Source organism: Dendropsophus ebraccatus, chromosome 14, assembly GCF_027789765.1.
Source record: "Dendropsophus ebraccatus isolate aDenEbr1 chromosome 14, aDenEbr1.pat, whole genome shotgun sequence".
NCBI classification, from domain to species: domain Eukaryota; kingdom Metazoa; phylum Chordata; class Amphibia; order Anura; family Hylidae; genus Dendropsophus; species Dendropsophus ebraccatus.
Window position 1 is genome coordinate 79,211,265 of NC_091467.1, and position 19,870 is coordinate 79,231,134.

At 49.0% G+C, this 19,870-nt stretch overlaps 1 protein-coding gene across 2 annotated transcripts in view; it reads right to left on the reverse strand.

Moving 5' to 3' along the window:
* LOC138772452 (protein-glutamine gamma-glutamyltransferase E-like) overlaps window positions 1-19,431 on the reverse strand; it is a 174,720-nt gene extending 155,289 nt beyond the window's left edge. For both annotated transcript variants that reach the window (XM_069952850.1, XM_069952848.1), the window contains exon 1: window positions 19,232-19,431. In XM_069952850.1, the coding sequence (XP_069808951.1) occupies window positions 19,232-19,394 (163 nt within the window). In that variant the 5' untranslated portion in view covers window positions 19,395-19,431. The remainder of the gene's footprint in view (window positions 1-19,231) is intronic.
* Window positions 19,432-19,870: the final 439 nt, after the last annotated feature.

Genomic DNA, 19,870 nt, shown 5'->3' on the forward strand with positions numbered 1-19,870 from the left:
GCTACATATAGCACACGGGATCGCAGCAGTTCAGAGCGGGGTCACCACGCAACCCCCCTCTGAACTCCCCTAGTGGCACCAGGACGTTCAGTAAGGTCCTGGTGCAGCTAGGGGTTTATAATGGCTGTTGCAGATTGCAACATTGGCCGTTATTAAATGAAAAAATATGTTGCACTGACATGTCAGTTTTGAGCAGCCGCACAAGAGTGACAGAGCAGACAGTGTAAAGTGTGGCTCCGGCCGCACTTTCCATTGTGTGCTATGGGTAATTGGAATGCGGGTACATCCCAATTCAAATGAAATAAAGTTAATCAGAAATGAAGTACCGGCCGGGATGAACTTCACTGATAGCGGCCATTCTGTGACACGGCCGTGTGACAGAACAGTCGCTGTCATACATAGCGTGAACCCGGCCTTACAGTGTAATAAAGACAACGATCAGTCGAAGAAACAATCATCGTGTTGAAAATCATCGGCCGCCCAACCGTGCATAAGTACGTGTAATAGTGATGTGTGACGGGTGGCTGATGAATGTGTAAGAAAAAAATAATGAACTGTATACGTACCTGTCCACACTCCCAGTGTTCTTCTCGCTTCTGCCTGCTCCCCGCAGCTGCCGGTCTTCTCGCTTCTGCCTGCCCCCCGCAGCTGCCGGTCTTCTCGCTTCTGCCTGCTCCCCGCAGCTGCCGGTCTTCTCGCTTCTGCCTGCTCCCCGCAGCTGCCGGTCTTCTCGCTTCTGCCTGCTCCTTCTCTGATGTGATAGGCTCAGAAGTTCCAGCGGCAGCTATGAAGGGCAGGGAGCAGGCAGAAGCAAGAACACCTGGGAGTATGAAGAGGTACGTATACAGTTCATTATTTTACATTTAAGCCAAGGGCTGCACGGACATCACAAAATATATATATATCACTTTGATGCACGATTATCGAGCCATGTAATACCCTCGCCCATCTGTAATATCCAGCTGTGTAACATGGCCCAAAGGCTGGATTCACGCGTTCCGTGTTTGCTCTGTGAAGCACGGACACATGGACAGTAAATCCCCACCCGGCATGGTGTATCAATATGATGCCGGGGGTGGGGAAGCAGTTTGAATTTCTGTGGCAATGTAGTGAGAGAGCTGCGTGGCTGCTTTATTACAGAGCCGCAGAGATTGAAACTGTTTCCCTGCTCCTGGCATCATATTGATACACCATGCCACATGAGGAAACCATCAAGGACAGGGATTCACCGTCCGTGTCGTCCACAGAGCAAACATGGAACGCGTGAATCCAGCCTTGGGGGGGGGGGGGGGTGTTGGCAAAGGGGAGAGGACACATTGGAGGAGGAGGCACTGTGGGGGCACAGGTGGGATGCATACACGGGGAGGGGGGGGGGTTAGAAAAGAGATATACCTACAGTCAATCCATACACTGAAGGTGCTGCCTATAGAGATATCCAGACTGCAGCCACGGGGGGCAGGGGGGGGGGGACGACTCCCCTGACAACACATTGATGATGATGATGATGATGATGATGATCACTCACTGTCAGTGCAGTCCCTGGCAGGAGGCCTCCGCCCGCATCCATCACTCCCTCAGCGTTCTACAGGAGAGGGGGGAGGGGAGAGAGAAGCAGCCTGGGCCAGAGGTAGCATCCCACTGACAGGGCTCCCAGATACAGAGTGTGGTGCTGCTGCTGAGGCATAGGGGGCGGGGCATGATTTTACCGGGACTCTCTCTTCAAAACCGGGACAGTCCTGGCAAAAATCGGGACTGTTGGCAACTCAGAGTAAGAGATTTGGGAATCGTCCTTTTATATATGACTCTGCTATCTAAACCTCATAACCGGGAATGAACCCTGTAACAACGCCTAATTACCGCTGGAACGCCGGCCGGGACGTGTTATTACATTGCCGCTGCTCGTCTCCACATTGTTTGCCAACACGTATTATTGCTTTTGGATTATTCAGCAGGTTAATCCTTCCCGACTTCTCTTTACTTAGAAGCATAGCAGGGTTAGACTCCAACGCTATTTAACTCTTTCATGACTGTGGATGTTTCGGGCCTTGAAGCTGGTGTCGCTGGCGTCCATGACTTTTACCACATTTATTACTTGTTTTAGATCAGGGGGCCAAACTCAAATACATAGTGGCCAAAATCCAAAAATTGGACAAAGTAGCGAGCCGACCTAGATAATAACTGAAGTGCAAAAGCCGCAGTCCTGGTACTGTCATTGGTGGCGCCTCCCAGCCCCGTGCACTATGGTAAATTACATGATCAATTGCTATGACATGATTAACCCCCAACCCATATAACAGCCCCCCCCCCCAATATTACCCCATGTAATAGCCAGCCCAACCAAAACTGCCCTACATATTAGCCAGCCCTCCCCCCATAGTCTCTTATATAGTAGCCAGCCCTCCCCCAAAGTCTCTTATATAGTAGCCAGCCCTCCCCCATAGTCTCTTATATAGTAGCCAGCCCTCCCCATAGTCTCTTATATAGTAGCCAGCCCTCCCCCATAGTCTCTTATATAGTAGCCAGCCTTCCCCATAGTCTCTTCTATAGTAGCCAGCCCTCCCCATAGTCTCTTATATAGTAGCCAGCCCTTCCCCATAGTCTCTTATATAGTAGCCAGCCCTCCCCCATAGTCTTATATAGTAGCCAGCCCTCCCCATAGTCTCTTCTATAGTAGCCAGCCCTCCCCATAGTCTCTTATATATTAGCCAGCCCTCCCCATAGTCTCTTCTATAGTAGCCAGCCCTCCCCCATAGTCTCTTATATAGTAGCCAGCCCTCCCCCATAGTCTCTTCTATAGTAGCCAGCCCTCCCCCATAGTCTCTTCTATAGTAGCCAGCCCTCCCCATAGTCTCTTCTATAGTAGCCAGCCCTCCCCCATAGTCTCTTATATAGTAGCCAGCCCTCCCCATAGTCTCTTATATATTAGCCAGCCCTCCCCATAGTCTCTTCTATAGTAGCCAGCCCTCCCCCATAGTCTCTTCTATAGTAGCCAGCCCTCCCCCATAGTCTTATATAGTAGCCAGCCCTCCCCTTAGTCTTATATAGTAGCCAGCCCTCCCCCATAGTCTCTTATATAGTAGCCAGCCCTTCCCCATAGTCTCTTATATAGTAGCCAGCCCTCCCCCATAGTCTCTTATATAGTAGCCAGCCCCTCCCCCATAGTCTCTTATATAGTGGCCAGCCCTCCCCCATAGTCTCTTATATAGTAGCCAGCCCTCCTCCATAGTCTCTTATATAGTAGCCAGCCCTCCCCTATAGTCTCTTATATAGTAGCCAGCCCTCCCCCATAGTCTCTTATATAGTAGCCAACCCTCCCCCATAGTCTCTTATATAGTAGCCAGCCCTCCCCATAGTCTCTTATATAGTAGCCAGCCCTTCCCCATAGTCTCTTATATAGTAGCCAGCCCTCCCCCATAGTCTCTTATATAGTAGCCAGCCCTCCCCCATAGTCTCTTATATAGTAGTCAGCCCTCCCCATAGTCTCTTATATAGTAGCCAGCCCTCCCCCCATAGTCTCTTATATAGTAGCCAGCCCTCCACCATAGTCTTATATAGTAGTCAGCCCTCCCCATAGTCTAGTATATAGTAGCCAGCCCTCCCCCATAGTCTCTTATATAGTAGCCAGCCCTCCCCCATAGTCTCGTATATAGTAGCCAGCCCTCCCCCATAGTCTCTTATATAGTAGCCAGCCCTCCCCCATAGTCTCTTATATAGTAGCCAGCCCTCCCCCTTAGTCTTATATAGTAGCCAGCCCTCCCCATAGTCTCATATATAGTAGCCAGCCCTCCCCCATAGTCTTATATAGTAGCCAGCCCTCCCCATAGTCTCTTATATATTAGCCAGCCCTCCCCATAGTCTCTTATATATTAGCCAGCCCTCCCCCATAGTCTCTTATATAGTAGCCTGCCTTCCCCATAGTCTCTTATATAGTAGCCAGCCCTCCCCATAGTCTCTTTTATAGCAGCCAGACCTCCCCCATAGTCTTATATAGTAGCCAGCCCTCCCCATAGTCTTATACAGTAGACAGCCCTCCCCCATAGTCTCTTCTATAGTAGCCAGCCCTCCCCCATAGTCTTATATAGTAGCCAGCCCTCCCCATAGTCTCTTATATAGTAGCCAGACCTCCCCCATAGTCTCTTATATAGTAGCCAGCCCTCCCCATAGTCTCTTATATAGTAGCCAGCCCTCCCCCATAGTCTCTTATATAGTAGCCAGCCCTCCCCCTTAGTCTTATATAGTAGCCAGCCATCCCCCATAGTCTCTTATATAGTAGCCAGCCCTCCCCCATAGTCTATTATATAGTAGCCAACCCTCCCCCATAGTCTCTTATATAGTAGCCAGCCCTCCTCCATAGTCTCTTATATAGTAGCCAACCCTCCCCCCATAGTCTCTTATATAGTAGCCAGCCCTCCCCCATAGTCTCTTATATAGTAGCCAGCCCTCCCCCATAGTCTCTTATATAGTAGCCAGCCCTCCCCCATTGTCTCTTATATAGTAGCCAGCCCTCCCCCATAGTCTCTTATATAGTAGCCAGCCCTCCCCATAGTCTCTTATATAGTAGTCAGCCCTCCCCCATAGTCTTATATAGTAGCCAGCCCCCCCATAGTCTCTTATATAGTAGCAAGCCCTCCCCCATAGTCTTATATAGTAGCCAGCCCTCCCCTTAGTCTTATATAGTAGCCAGCCCTCCCCCCATAGTCTCTTATATAGTAGCCAGCCCTTCCCCATAGTCTCTTATATAGTAGCCAGCCCTCCCCCATAGTCTCTTATATAGTAGCCAACCCTCCCCCATAGTCTCTTATATAGTAGCCAGCCCTCCCCTAGTCTCTTATATAGTAGCCAGCCCTCCCCCATAGTCTTATATAGTAGCCAGACCTCCCCCATAGTCTCTTATATAGTAGCCAGCCCTCCCCATGGTCTCTTATATAGTAGCCAGCCCTCCCCCATAGTCTCTTATATAGTAGCCAGCCCTCCCCATAGTCTCTTATATAGTAGCCAGCCCTCCTCATAGTCTCTTATATAGTAGCCAGCCCTCCCCATAGTCTCTTATATAGTAGCCAGCCCTCCTCCATAGTCTCTTATATAGTAGCCAACCCTCCCCCATAGTCTCTTATATAGTAGCCAGCCCTCCCCCATAGTCTCTTATATAGTAGCCAGCCCTCCCCATAGTCTCTTATATAGTAGCCAACCCTCCCCCATAGTCTCTTATATAGTAGCCAACCCTCCCCCATAGTCTCTTATATAGTAGCCAGCCCTCCCCCATAGTCTCTATATAGTAGCCAGCCCTCCCCCATAGTCTCTTATATAGTAGCCAGCCCCTCCCCATTGTCTCTTATATAGTAGCCAGCCCTCCCCCATAGTCTCTATATAGTAGCCAGCCCTCCCCCATAGTCTTATATAGTAGCCAGCCCTCCCCATAGTCTCTTATATAGTAGCCAACCCTCCCCCATAGTCTCTTATATAGTAGCCAGCCCTCCCCCATAGTCTCTTATATAGTAGTCAGCCCTTCCCCATAGTCTCTTATATAGTAGCCAGCCCTCCCCATAGTCTCTTATATAGTAGCCAGCCCTCCCCCATAGTCTTCTATATAGTAGCCAGCCCTCCCCCCATAGTCTCTTATATAGTAGTCAGTCCTCCCCCATAGTCTCTTATATAGTAGCCAGCCCTCCCCCATAGTCACATATAGTAGCCAGCCCTCCCCATAGTCTCTTATATAGTAGCCAGCCCTCCCCCATAGTCTCTTATATAGTAGTCAGTCCTCCCCCATAGTCTCCTATATAGTAGTCAGCCCTCCCCCATAGTCTCTTATATAGTAGCCAGCCCTCCCCCATAGTCTTATATAGTAGCCAGCCCTCCCCATAGTCTCTTATATAGTAGCCAACCCTCCCCCATAGTCTCTTATATAGTAGCCAGCCCTCCCCCATAGTCTCTTATATAGTAGTCAGCCCTTCCCCATAGTCTCTTATATAGTAGCCAGCCCTTCCCCATAGTCTCTTATATAGTAGCCAGCCCTCCCCCATAGTCTTCTATATAGTAGCCAGCCCTCCCCCATAGTCTCTTATATAGTAGTCAGTCCTCCCCCATAGTCTCTTATATAGTAGCCAGCCCTCCCCCATAGTCACATATAGTAGCCAGCCCTCCCCCATAGTCTCTTATATAGTAGCCAGCCCTCCCCCATAGTCTCTTATATAGTAGTCAGTCCTCCCCCATAGTCTCCTATATAGTAGTCAGCCCTCCCCCATAGTCTCCTATATAGTAGCCAGCCCTCCCCCATAGTCTCTTATATAGTAGCCAGCCCTCCCCCATAGTCTTATATAGTAGCCAGCCCTCCGCCATAGTCTGTTATATAGTAGCCAGCCCTCCTCATAGTCTCTTATATAGTAGCCAACCCTCCCCCATAGTCTCTTATATAGTAGCCAGCCCTCCCCCATAGTCTCTTATATAGTAGCCAGCCCTCCCCATAGTCTCTTATATAGTAGCCAGCCCTTCCCCATAGTCTCGTATATAGTAGCCAGCCCTCCCCCATAGTCTCTTATATAGTAGCCAGCCCTTCCCCATAGTCTCGTATATAGTAGCCAGCCCTCCCCCATAGTCTCTTATATAGTAACCAGCCCTCCCCAAAGTCTCTTATATAGTAGCCAGCCCTCCCCCATAGTTTTATATAGTAGCCAGCCCTCCCCATAGTCTCTTATATAGTAGCCAGACCTCCCCCATAGTCTCTTATATAGTAGCCAGCCCTCCCCATAGTCTCTTATATAGTAGCCAGCCCTCCCCATAGTCTTATACAGTAGACAGCCCTCCCCCATAGTCTCTTATATAGTAGCCAGCCCTCCCCCATAGTCTTATATAGTAGCCAGCCCTCCCCCATAGTCTCTTATATAGTAGCCAGCCCTCCCCCATAGTCTCTTATATAGTAGCCAGACCTCCCCCATAGTCTGTTATATAGTAGCCAGCCCTCCCCCTTAGTCTCTTATATAGTAACCAACCCTCCCCCATAGTCTCTTATATAGTAGCCAGCCCTCCCCATAGTCTTATATATAGTAGCCAGCCCTCCCCATAGTCTTATACAGTAGACAGCCCTCCCCCATAGTCTCTTATATAGTAGCCAGCCCTCCTCATAGTCTCTTATATAGTAGCCAACCCTCCCCCATAGTCTCGTATATAGTAGCCAGCCCTTCCCCATAGTCTCTTATATAGTAGCTATCTTTCCCCATAGTCTCTTATATAGTAGCCAGCCCTCCCCCATAGTCTCTTATATAGTAGCCAGACCTCCCCCATAGTCTCTTATATAGTAGCCAGCCCTCCCCATAGTCTGTTATATAGTAGCCAGCCCTCCCCATAGTCTGTTATATAGTAGCCAGCCCTCCCCATAGTCTCTTATATAGTAGCCAGCCCTCCCTCCCCCATAGTCTCTTATATAGTAGATAGCCCTCCCCCATAGTCTCTTATATAGTTGCCAGCCTTCCCCATAGTCTCTTATATAGTAGCCCGCCCTCCCCATAGTCTTATATAGTAGCCAGCCCTCCCCCATAGTCTTATATAGTAGCCAGCCCTCCCCATAGTCTCTTATATAGTAGCCAGCCCTTCCCATAGTCTCTTATATAGTAGCCAGCCCTCCTCATAGTCTCTTATATAGTAGCCAGCCCTTCCCATAGTCTCTTATATAGTAGCCAGCCTTCCCCATAGTCTCTTATATAGTAGCCCGCCCTCCCCATAGTCTTATATAGTAGCCAGCCCTCCCCCATAGTCTTATATAGTAGCCAGCCCTCCCCCCATAGTCTCTTATACAGTAGCCAGCCCTCCCCATAGTCTCTTATATAGTAGCCAGCCCTCCCCCATAGTCTCTTATATAGTAGCCAGCCCTCCCCCATAGTCTCTTATATAGTAGCCAGCCTTTCCCATAGTCTCATATATTTAGCCAGCCCTCCCCATAATCTCTTATATAGTAGCCAGCCCTCCCCACAGTCTCTTATATAGTAGCCAGCCCTCCCCCATAGTCTCTTATATAGTAGCCAGCCCTCCACCATAGTCTTATATAGTAGTCAGCCCTCCCCATAGTCTAGTATATAGTAGCCAGCCCTCCCCCATAGTCTCTTATATAGTAGCCAGCCCTCCCCCATAGTCTCTTATATAGTAGCCAGCCCTCCCCCATAGTCTCTTATATAGTAGCCAGCCCTCCCCATAGTCTCTTATATAGTAGCCAGCCCTCCCCATAGTCTCTTATATAGTAGCCAGACCTTCCCATAGTCTCTTATATAGTAGCCAGACCTTCCCATAGTCTGTTATATAGTAGCCAGCCCTCCCCCATAGTCTGTTATATAGTAGCCAGCCCTCCCCATAGTCTCTTATATAGTAGCCAGCCCTCCCCATAGTCTCTTATATAGTAGCCAGCCCTCCCCCATAGTCTCTTATATAGTAGCCAGCCCTCCCCATAGTCTCTTATATAGTAGCCAGCCCTTCCAATAGTCTCTTATATAGTAGCCAGCCCCCCCCATAGTCTTATATAGTAGCAAGCCCTCCTCCATAGTCTCTTATATAGTAGCCAGACCTTCCCATAGTCTCTTATATAGTAGCCAGCCCTCCCCACAGTCTCTTATATAGTAGCCAGCCCTCCACAAAGTCTCTTATATAGTAGCCAGCCCTCCCCACAGTCTCTTATATAGTAGCCAGCCCTCCCCATAGTCTCTTATATAGTAGCCAGCCCTTCCCATAGTCTCTTATATAGTAGCCAGCCCTCCCCATAGTCTTATATAGTAGCCAGCCCTCCCATAGTCTCTTATATAGTAGCCAGACCTTCCCATAGTCTCTTATATAGTAGCCAGCCCTCCCCATAGTCTCTTATATAGTAGCCAGCCCTCCCCAAAGTCTCTTATATAGTAGCCAGCCCTCCCCCCATAGTCTCTTATATAGTAGCCAGACCTCCCCCATAGTCTCTTATATAGTAGCCAGTCCTCCCCATAGTCTGTTATATAGTAGCCAGCCCTCCCCCTTAATCTCTTATATAGTAACCATCCCTCCCCCATAGTCTCTTATATAGTAGCCAGCCCTCCCACATAGTCTTATATAGTAGCCAGCCCTCCTCATAGTCTCTTATATAGTAGCCAGCCCTCCCCCATAGTCTCTTATATAGTAGCCAGCCCTTCCCATAGTCTCTTATATAGTAGCCAGCCCTCCTAATAGTCTCTTATATTGTAACCAGCCCTCCCCCATAGACTCTTATATAGTAGCCAGCCCTTCCCATAGTCTCTTATATAGTAGCCAGCCCTCCCCATAGTCTCTTATATAGTAGCCAGCCCTCCCCCATAGTCTTATATAGTAGCCAGCCCTCCCCCATAGTCTCTTATACAGTAGCCAGCCCTCCCCATAGTCTCTTATATAGTAGTCAGCCCTCCCCCATAGTCTTATATAGTAGCCAGCCCTCCCCCATAGTCTCTTATATAGTAGCCAGCTCTCCCCATAGTCTCTTATATAGTAGCCAGCCCTCCCCCATAGTCTGTTATATAGTAGCCAGCCCTCCCCATAGTCTCTTATATAGTAGCCAGCCCTCCCCCATAGTCTCTTATATAGTAGCCAGCCCTCCCCATAGTCTCTTATATAGTAGCCAGCCCTCCCCATAGTCTTATATAGTAGCCAACCCTCCCCCATAGTCTTATATAGTAGCCAGCCCTCCTCCATAGTCTTATATAGCAGCCAGCCCTCCCCTATAGTCTCTTATATAGTAGCCAGACCTTCCCATAGTCAGGGCCGTCTTAACAGCATTATGGGCCCCTGGGCAGAGGTGCGAATTGCCCCCCCCCCCCAACTGCCACAATCAAATCCCCCACATCTTTGCATATAGTGCCCCCCATAGTAGCCAATCCCCCCATAGTAGCCAATCCCCCCATATAGTGCCCCCCATAGTAGCCAATCCCCCCATATAGTGCCCCCCATAGTAGCCAATCCCCCATATAGTGCCCCCCCATAGTAGCCAGTGCCCCCATAGTAGCCAGTGCCCCTTATAGTAGTCAGTGCCCCCCATAGTAGCCAGTGCCCCCCCATAGTAGCCAGTGCCCCCATAGTAGCCAGTGCCCCCCATAGTAGTCAGTGCCCCCCATAGTAGTCAGTGCCCCCCATAGTAGTCAGTGCCCCCATAGTAGCCAGTGCCCCCCATAGTAGCCAATGCCCCCCATAGTAGCCAATACCCCCATAGTAGCCAGTGCCCCCCCATAGTACCTGTGCCCCCCATAGTAGCCAGTACCCCCATAGTAGCCAGTACCCCCATAGTAGCCAGTTCCCCCCATAGTAGCCAGTACCCCTATAGTAGCCAGTGCCCCCCATAGTAGCCAGTGCCCCCCATAGTAGCCAGTGCTCCCCATAGTAGCCAGTGCCCCCCATAGTAGCCAGTGCCCCCCATAGTAGCCAGTGCTCCCCATAGTAGCCAGTGCCCCCCATAGTAGCCAGTGACCCCCATAGTAGCCAGTGCCCCCATAGTAGCCAGTGACCCCCAAAACAACAAACCAGTTACTCACCCTTCCGCCGGCCCCAGCAGCCGATGTCTCCCGGCAGCGCGCACTCCCGACATCCTCCGGCTCAGGCAGCGGGGTACAGAGAGACTGCCTGTGCCGGAAGTGTCCGGCTGCATGACACATCCGGGACACAGGCAGCGTCTCTGTACCCCGCTGCCTGAGCCGGAGGATGACGGGAGTGCGCGCTGCCGGGAGAGGAGCTGCTGGGGCCGCCGGACAGGTGAGTTCCTGGACTGCCCGCCCCTTCTATCGCTGCTTAGCTGAGTCGATCAGAAGCCCAGGAAAGTGCTGCTCATTGCACTTTCCTGGGCTTCTGATTGGCTGTCAGCTGAGAAGCGATAGAAGGGGCGGGCTGGGCGGGCGGAGGGGGTGGCTCAGGGCCGCTCACTATGCATATGCATAGTGAGCGGCAATAGAGGGGGCAGGCGGGACGGCTTCCTTGCGGTACTCAGCACTGCTTGGAAGCCGCCTTCGCTTTATAGGACGCACTTAGTTTTATAAGTGCGTCTTATAAAGCTAAAAATACAGGTCACAGAGGGCAGGGGCCCCCTAGGACGCGAGGGCCCCCGGGCAGCCGCCTGCCCTGCCCAATGGATAAGACGGCCCTGCCCATAGTCTCTTATATAGTAGCCAGCCCTCCCCATAGTCTCTTATATAGTAGCCAGCCCTCCCCACAGTCTCTTATATAGTAGCCAGCCCTCCCCATAGTCTCTTATATAGTAGCCAGCCCTTCCCATAGTCTCTTATATAGTAGCCAGCCCTCCCCATAGTCTTATATAGTAGCCAGCCCTCCCCCATAGTCTCTTATATAGTAGCCAGCCCTCTCCATAGTCTCTTATATAGTAGCTATGGTGGACCAGATGAAATTCATACACTGAATTGCTTGGCAGGCCAAAAATAATGGCAAGTGTTTTACATGACTGTTTTAGATACTTTCATGCCTTGTCTGACAAAGGGGAGGATCTTTTGTAAAAGGGATGTGGCTTTGACAAAGGGGCGCCAAGGAAAGTGAGCGCAAAAAATGTCCAACCCGGCAAAAAGTGCCATCTCAAAAGGTGGAGTAAAAGGGGCAAGTGGTAAATGTCCCCAAAATATCTCCCTTATAATGCTACTTTGTTTCCAATGCCTTTTTTTGTTTTTTACTTTAAGGGCCCTTTTACTTGGGCCAGTGTGACCCTGTGATTGGTGCGTGGTAAAAGACCCTTTAGACAAATAACGTAATCGAGCGCCCAGGCCGTATGGGGAATCAAACTCATTGGGGGAGATTTATCAAACTGGTGTAAAGTAGAGTTGTCTTCGTTCCCCCTAGCAACCAATCAGATTTCTCAAAGACTCTGAGGAATGAAAGGTGGAATCTGATTGGTTGCTAGGGGGAACGAAGACAACTCTACTTTACACCAGTTTGATAAATCTCCCCCATTATCCTCTGCAATCGGTGTACATGCTGCAGATTACAAGGATTTCATTGGCTGCATATGAACAACCTTTTTATTATTTTTTGGCTGATCACTGCCTTTCGTATGGGCCGATAGTTGGGAACAAGTTCTTACAATCGCTTATGTGCCTGACAATCAGAAAGAAGCAGTGGCTAGTTGGATAGTTAAAAGGGAACAAGTATGGTTATTGGGGATTTCTGGGTAAAATAATTTTATAATGCAGCAGGGGTATTAGACTAAAACAGACAGCATACTTACCTCCCCTGATCTCTCACAGTCACACCTCCACCTCATTCCCCCCTCCCATGATGGCTTATTTGTGCAGGAGATTCCCATTCACAGTGATGCATGAGCAAGTGGTTTCTGCATGAACAAAATGTCACTGGAAGCAGAAGACAACAGCACGGACCAGAAGACCGTGGAACCGCTGCCGCCTGGATCAGGGCAGGTGAGTATGCCAGCTTTTACACATGCAGTATCCCAGAACAGGTTCTCTTATCCTCACACTTTTATTATAACCAGTTCTGTTCTGGAAAGCTATGGTTCACTGCAAACTGTGTGTATTGTGTCACCCCTCTCAGTATTCAGGTCTGCTATTCCATTCATTTTCTTGTATGTATATTCAGGTATCAGTGCCTAAGGGTATTATGTCGCCCTCCAGTGTTCAAGTATGGTACTTCTCATGTATATTTCTCTGTATATGCCTAATGGTGTGATGATGCTATGGCTGGATGTCACGTGACTGCCCCTGCTTCCATGGTAACACCAATGGTCATCGAGCTTTTGGCTGGGGTTACCATGTGACTTCCTGTTCTACCTGAGTCTATTCCCTGCCCCATAGGAAATAGGTTGTGTCTGTCCTCTCTCACTGTTAAGAGAGAGGCCTGCGTGTGCTCTGCTGCTCCAGTCCACTGGCTGTGTTCCTGTCTCAAGTCTCAGGATTCTCATCTGGGTGTCGATTCTTCAGTCATTCCTCAGTTCCTCTCATGATCATCTTCTCTAATCATCAACAGCAAGTATTTTATTCAAGTCTCATTCCACCCAGCATCTCAGCTTCAGTATCACTACTACTCCCATCATTCAGCACGCTACTCTCACAGCCTATTGCAGCATCACCCATTACTCTGCTTTATTCAAGTCTGCCTTATTCCCGGTTGCATCCGGAGAGACTGTTACTACTAGTTAGCACCGTTACAATAAATATACAACTACCGTTGTTTCTGAACCTTGGCATTGGTGTGATCATTGGTGCCCTGACTAAGGACAACGAAGAATCGCACGCCCAGTATTCCCGCATGGTCAGGAGCCCGGTTTCCAGCTGTGTCACCCTCGTGCCTAAACCGTGACAACGCTACACCCTACAGCTGCACCGGTTCCTGCCTGTTAGCACCATCCACACTGCGGAGTGGCCCCTAGGGGCCAGGGGCATCGCATTTTTGGCGTCACGAACAGGATTGGATCTACGTTGTGCCGACTGTCAACAATTCCAAAGGTACGCTACCGATCCCCAGAAAGACTTTGCCATATCACCATGGGGGTAATCGAGGCGCTCAGGGCCCTAGACTGTACACAAGATGGCCGCTGTTTTCTTCAATTTCTAACTGCGCCATACCCCGGAGAGGAGGGGGTTAACCGCCACGCAGCCGAAGCGCGGGAATCGCCCGGCGCCATAGACTTTGCATTGACTGCTCCGGATTGGCTGCCTGTGCCAGATGACGTCACTGTTGCCGGGCAGATTACTGGGCCAGAACTTCAGCCTCTGCGCTCCGCCTCCTCCCAGGTCCTCAAGACCACGCCAGTGTGCAGCAAGATGGCGTCCTGCAAGGAGTGCACACCTGCTACTGCTGTACTCGTGCTACCGGAGCCTCCCCTCTCTTCGCCAGCGTTCGATCCTGCATGCCTGCTGTCTCCGCTGCCCTCGAATAGTGACAGCAGCTGGGGATCCGTCCGGTCCGAAGACGGGGATCAAAGCCGGGCCTCTACTCCAAGCTCCCCTGGCATAGGTGAGGAGACCTCTTCCAGCCTTAGCGGCCCCTCGAGCCTCGATCATTTCGGCTCCTCGAAGTAAACCTTCTCCACCGGACCGTACCTCTCCTCTGAGGACGACCGGATTCTGGACGAGTCTTCACCGGTACCTCCAGATCCTGATCCCGGGGGTAAGACTTTCCTTAAGGGCCCAATATCTCCGGGCCTATGGCGGCCTCCAGGGCGTGATTCTCCGCCCCTGCCACAATGGGTATTCGGCCGGGAGCCCAAAGTAATGCAGCTAGTGGAAGATATACAGCGGGCTCTCTCTCTCTACCCGCCACTAAAGCTGCACCTGCTATGGCTACTATTGCGCCTGCAGCCTCCACTATTGCCTGGCAGTCCACAGAGGCTACTACTGCCAGTGATGCTTTCTCTGCCAAAGCCGGCCTAGTGCCGGAACCACCACCATCAGTGCCCTATCCTGATTACGCCCCACTCTGGGGTCATCCATATACCCCCTACCTGGAGTCTAATGCCGCGTCCGAGCGGCTCTTCATCCGCAAATTGGAAAGACCCAGGCCAGGTGCAGCTCTTCTGGAGAGGAGAAGGGGGACTGTCACAAAATTTAACAAGCAGCGGGGCTATGGTCTGGTGAAGGACTCATACACCGGACTGCTGGTGCTGGTCAACAGACGAGCAGTGATGCGGGATTACCAGCCAGCCTACCTCAACAACCTTACTCCTGGAGAGGTCATTGAGTACACCCTGATAGGGTCCCCAAAAGGTCTCTGGGCTGCAGCTGTGACCCGGTCTAAAAAGGCAGTGCGAAGGCCCTTCCTGCCAACCCCCTTGGAGGATTGGGATGAGGACTGGCCAGACTTCAAGCCCCTAAGCTCTCTAAAAGCTACCTCCAGAGCTGCGGATTCCACCACTACTGAGGCCACCTCCACTGCTCCCACTGCTGTGGCTAAAGCCGCCTGTTCAACCACTACAGTCACGTACCATGTGGCTCCCATTATTTCCCCCATCACCACGGTCACCCCTAGCATCGTGGTCACCACTGCCTCTGGCGATACTTCTGCTCCAGGCCCTCCATGCGTCCGCTACCCGTGGCAGAAGAAGAAGAAGCCTGCTGGGGACCCCTCTGCCTCTTATTAGGCTCCAGGTTGGAGCTCAGCCCATGAGGGCCATACTAAGTTTGTTTGACACTTTTGCTATTATGTTATGTTTGTTCACTGTGTGATTTAAAAAGTTTATATGCAACGTATAAGAGATGTACCTGGTCCTCCTGACCAAGCTCCTTACCTTATCCAGCTATGTGCTGATGGACACTTATTGACTCAAAAAGTTTTCTAGTGCCTGTCCCAGAGCCTTTACATGGACGATGGTCTATATTGCCTAAAGAGACTCTACCACACAGAGACACTTACCCAGTTCTTCCTAAAGCACTTTTCAACAGTATGTGATTATCAAGGTTTATTATTGCACTCTATTATTGCACTTCAGCAGTCAAAGGTTATTTTTCGTATCAGAGTCATATATATTTTCTTCCTCTGAGTAAGCAGAAAAGTCATTTAATTCTCCTCAAGACCTCGCACTTTTTGTTGTCTTTTGTATTTCCCTTCCTTTTGTTTCCAGTGTTTGTTCACCTCTGTCTTGTCCCAACACAGTAGTTATCACACATAGTCATACCTAACATTCACACTGGTTCATACATATTGCACCTTGGATACCTTTTCGTGTGTTTGGCCTATTGGATAATTGTGTTGTATGATTGACCCGTATGTAAGGGGCCCCATGTATGTTTGCGTTTTGTTATTTTGTTCTTTTCTCTTTTAGGTGTCCAAGACACACAGACACCCAAGGCAGTACACAGGTCTTCCCAGTTTTCTTTCCAGTAGGGTAACTCATTTCATTGCAAACCTACTGTCTAACTGGCTTGAATATTGAGGGTCCCCCACCAGCAGTTAAGTAGTCCTGACTTCCATGTCAGATGGTCCACGCACTAACTACCTGTAACCAGAATACGTTAGGCACCCCTAGGTGAAGTCCTGCCACTAGGGTTTTCTTTCTCTTCATATTTTCTCTTGTCACCTGTGCCTTGAGCGTGGGAAACACATCTACATACTCACTCACACTAACATTCCTTCCTCTTGTCTTGTTGTCCTGGTCCTCTATGTTCATTCGTCCACATCTACCTCAACTTGTGGTTCGCCGAGGTCGGCTCATTTCTAGTAGGGAGGTATGCAGTGTCCCAGAACAGGCCCTCTTATCCTCACACTGTTATTATAACCAGTTCTGTTCTGGAAAGCTATGGTTCACTGCAAACTGCGTGTGTTGTGTCACCCTTCTCAGTATTCAGGTCTGCTATTCCATTCATTTTCTTGTATGTATATTCAGGTATCAGTGCCTAAGGGTATTATGTCACCCCACAGTGTTCAAGTATGGTACTTCTCATGTATATTTTACTGTATATACCTAATGGTGTGATGATGCAATGGCTGGATGTCACGTGACTTGCCCCTGCTTCCATGGTAACTCCAATGGTCATCAAGCTATGGCTGGGGTTACCATGTGACTTCCTCTCTGCCTCAGTCTTGTTCTCCACCATCAGGGGGACAGGTTCTGTGTGTGTTCTCTCTCCCCTGTCAGGAGAGAGATACGTGTGCTCTGCTGCTCCAGTTCCACAAGAAGTGTTCCTGGCTGTGTTCTATTCTCAAGTCTTCAAGATTCTCATCTCTTCTCAAGATCTGGGTGCCGTTCTTTAGTCATTCCTCTCATCATTCTCTCTAATCATCAACAGCAAGTATTTCATTCAAGTCTCATTCCACCCAGCATCTCATCTTCAGTTTCACTACTACTCCCATCATTCAGCACGCTACTCTCACAGCCTATTGCAGCATCACCCATTACTCTGCTTTATTCAAGTCTGCCTTATTCCCGGTTGCATCCGGAGAGACTGTTGCTACTAGTTACCACCGTTACAATAAATATACAACTACCGTTGTTTCTGACCCTTGGCATTGGTGTGATAATTGGTGCCCTGACTAAGGACAACGAAGAATCACATGCCCAGTATCCCCGCATGGTCAGGAGCCCGGTTTCCAGCTGTATCACCCTCGTGCCTACACCGTGACGCTACACCCTACAGCTGCACCGGTTCCTGCCTGTTAGCACCATCTACACTGCGGAGTGGCCCCTAGGGGCCAGGGGCATCGCACACTCACTGCAATATATACATATATTGTACAGAAAACCTCTTCAATTTCATGAAGGATCCATTTGTTCACGCTTGTACATACAGTATAGCATAATGGTACAGGTTTATATTTACCCATTGTTACAAAAGGTAATTAGGATTTTGGTGACTCAATGCCAATTGAATCTGTTACCAAATACTATTCAGCTGTTAGGAACGTGTCGCTTTCTATAGCTGTGAGTGGCTATAAACAGAGGCTTTGGTTGTGTTCAGACCCCGTGGTTAGAAGTAGCTGGCTCTGAATATTCCGACTGCTCTAAGCTTTTCTTGTGTCTCTAAGACCAGTCAACTTGCTGTTACCCATTTAAGGTGGGAAAAGAAACAAAGGGATTTGGATCAAAAATAGTGACTTTCAGTTCCATATGATACTCTTATCCCAGTTCCAGACAGAACTCCCAGAACACAATGGCAATATCTCCAGTTACAACATTTCTACCGCACAATCTCTCAGTCCCTCCATCTACACAGACAGCTAACTCCGTTTGAGGACCTCTGCATACAGAATGTCCCCCCCACCCACACGATATCATTGTTATACTCCTTGCTGAACACACCCCCTGACTCGTTCAAGACTACCTTTCAAGCGGGGTGGGAGACAGAACTCAACCGTACATTCACGCCTGAGGATTGGGAAAAGGCCTTTCTTCTGTGCCACAAAACCTCAGTCTCCAGCAGGGCTCAGGAGACTAATTACAAACTTTTGTCCAGATGGTATAGAGTGCCTGCCCTGCTGCACAGGATCTACCCTTTGGTCCCTGACACCTGCTGGAGATGTGGGGTGGCTAGGGGAACTATGTCCCATATCTGGTGGGGATGTAACCGTCTGCAGAGCTTCTGGACAGAAGTGGTCACAATAATCCAGACCATAACAGGGACTCGCCTAGCGAATGACCCCTCCACGCTCTTGTTGTTCATGATACCAGGCCCAGTCCCTAAGCTGAAGAAATCCCTTCTGAAGTTTTTACTACTAGCCGCTAAAACTGTGATACCCCGGAGATGGAGATCAGAGGACCCCCCGACTGTGACGGACTGGTTTGCAGAGGTTCTATACTTACAGAGGATGGAGGAGCTGAGGGCTGACTTCCATAACAGGACCGTCCCTATAGCACGCTTGTGGTTTCCCTGGGCTGCATTCCTGGACACACCCCAATATAAGGCCTTGGCTGCTCCTCAGACGCCCCGGGTCCCCGTGTAGTCGGAAGTGTAGTTATTATTTAGACTTATACACGACATTTACCTTCTTCTCTTTGGGAGACATGCTGACATTTCCCTCTTTTTCCTTTGCTATCTCCTTCTTGTTACCCCTATCCACTGTCCTTATCCAGGACACTTCTCTTTCTTCTTATAGTTCTCATCATCAATAAGTAGAATGATTTCAAACAAATACGCCTGATGTTTGCTACTACGAACATATTTTATGCTTTATGCAGGTTTGATCTTGTGTATATTGAACTGTACCATGATGTTTGATCTACCCTGCACCCCCTTTTTCCTTTCCTGTACCCTGTTATGATACCGCTTATTAATAAAGGCTTTGAATAACAAAAAAAAAAAAATAGTGACTTTCCCTTCAATAAATAGACGTTAGGTCGGGATGGCTTTTTGACACTTAGAATAGGCCAGTGAGGGTCTGATGCTTGGGATCTTGATCATCTGGACAATGGACACATGTCCCCTTTAGTGTCTATCCGGCCACACTGGGTAATGTGAACAAGCTCCTGCACTACAGCTGAGCGCCATTCACTTCTACAGGGAGGAGCTGCAGTACTAGACATAGCTACATTTACATGTTAGGATTCTGCCAGGGTACGCTAAGAGTTGTAGTTTTACTACAGCTATAGAACTGCATGTTAGAGACCCTTATCCTATCCTAACTAACATCGCACAATGAAAAGGCTCTAATCTGTTAGCTAATATCCCACGATCAGAGAAGTTACTCTACGTTTCCTCTAGAAGGGGATAACGCACATTGACAAAATGTAACATACAGTTCTATTGGCGACTTATTGTAAGTACAGGATAAAGGTTACTAACAAGGGCAGAGAAAATGCTCGATTACTCACCTGCCATGATGATGCTCTCAGAAGACACGGCTATAGATTCTATCCAAGATCTCCTTCTCATCAGAATGTAGACGTAGTGGGAGATGGCTGGGGAGTAATCCAGTGATCTGCTGTGGGAGGAGATCCCGGCCACAGTCACTATATCTGTGCCAGTGAATTGCATTAATATGTTGTTCTTCTATGGAGGAAGATTTTATGGATTTACCTGTTTGGCAGGTCCGGTAATGGAGAGGTCATAGAGGGAAGAACCTTTGTGAATCATATAGAGGAATCTGGAAGGGAGGAGCTTCAGGGGGAATAACATTCTATGTTTTCCTATGGTTCTGGTGCTATTTAAGGACTATTGTTCACAGTTAGGTCACAAAACACTAAAAGGCTCCAGACATCTCCGACAAACTCTTTTGTATTTGAGCTTATTATGGTGTAAAACACATTTTTTCTTTAGGTCCTAATAAAAAATGTTGCTTAGTTTTGCTTCTACAATTTTCTTTATGAGCTTTACACTAAGGCTAGAGAATACACCATTTCCAGCAGCACATACAGCAACTGATAAGTATTGGAAGACTGTAGAGAATACACTGCTTCCTGCAACAGCTAATTGCTCCCACCAGGTCCTACTCCACACTGATGAGGGGCAGC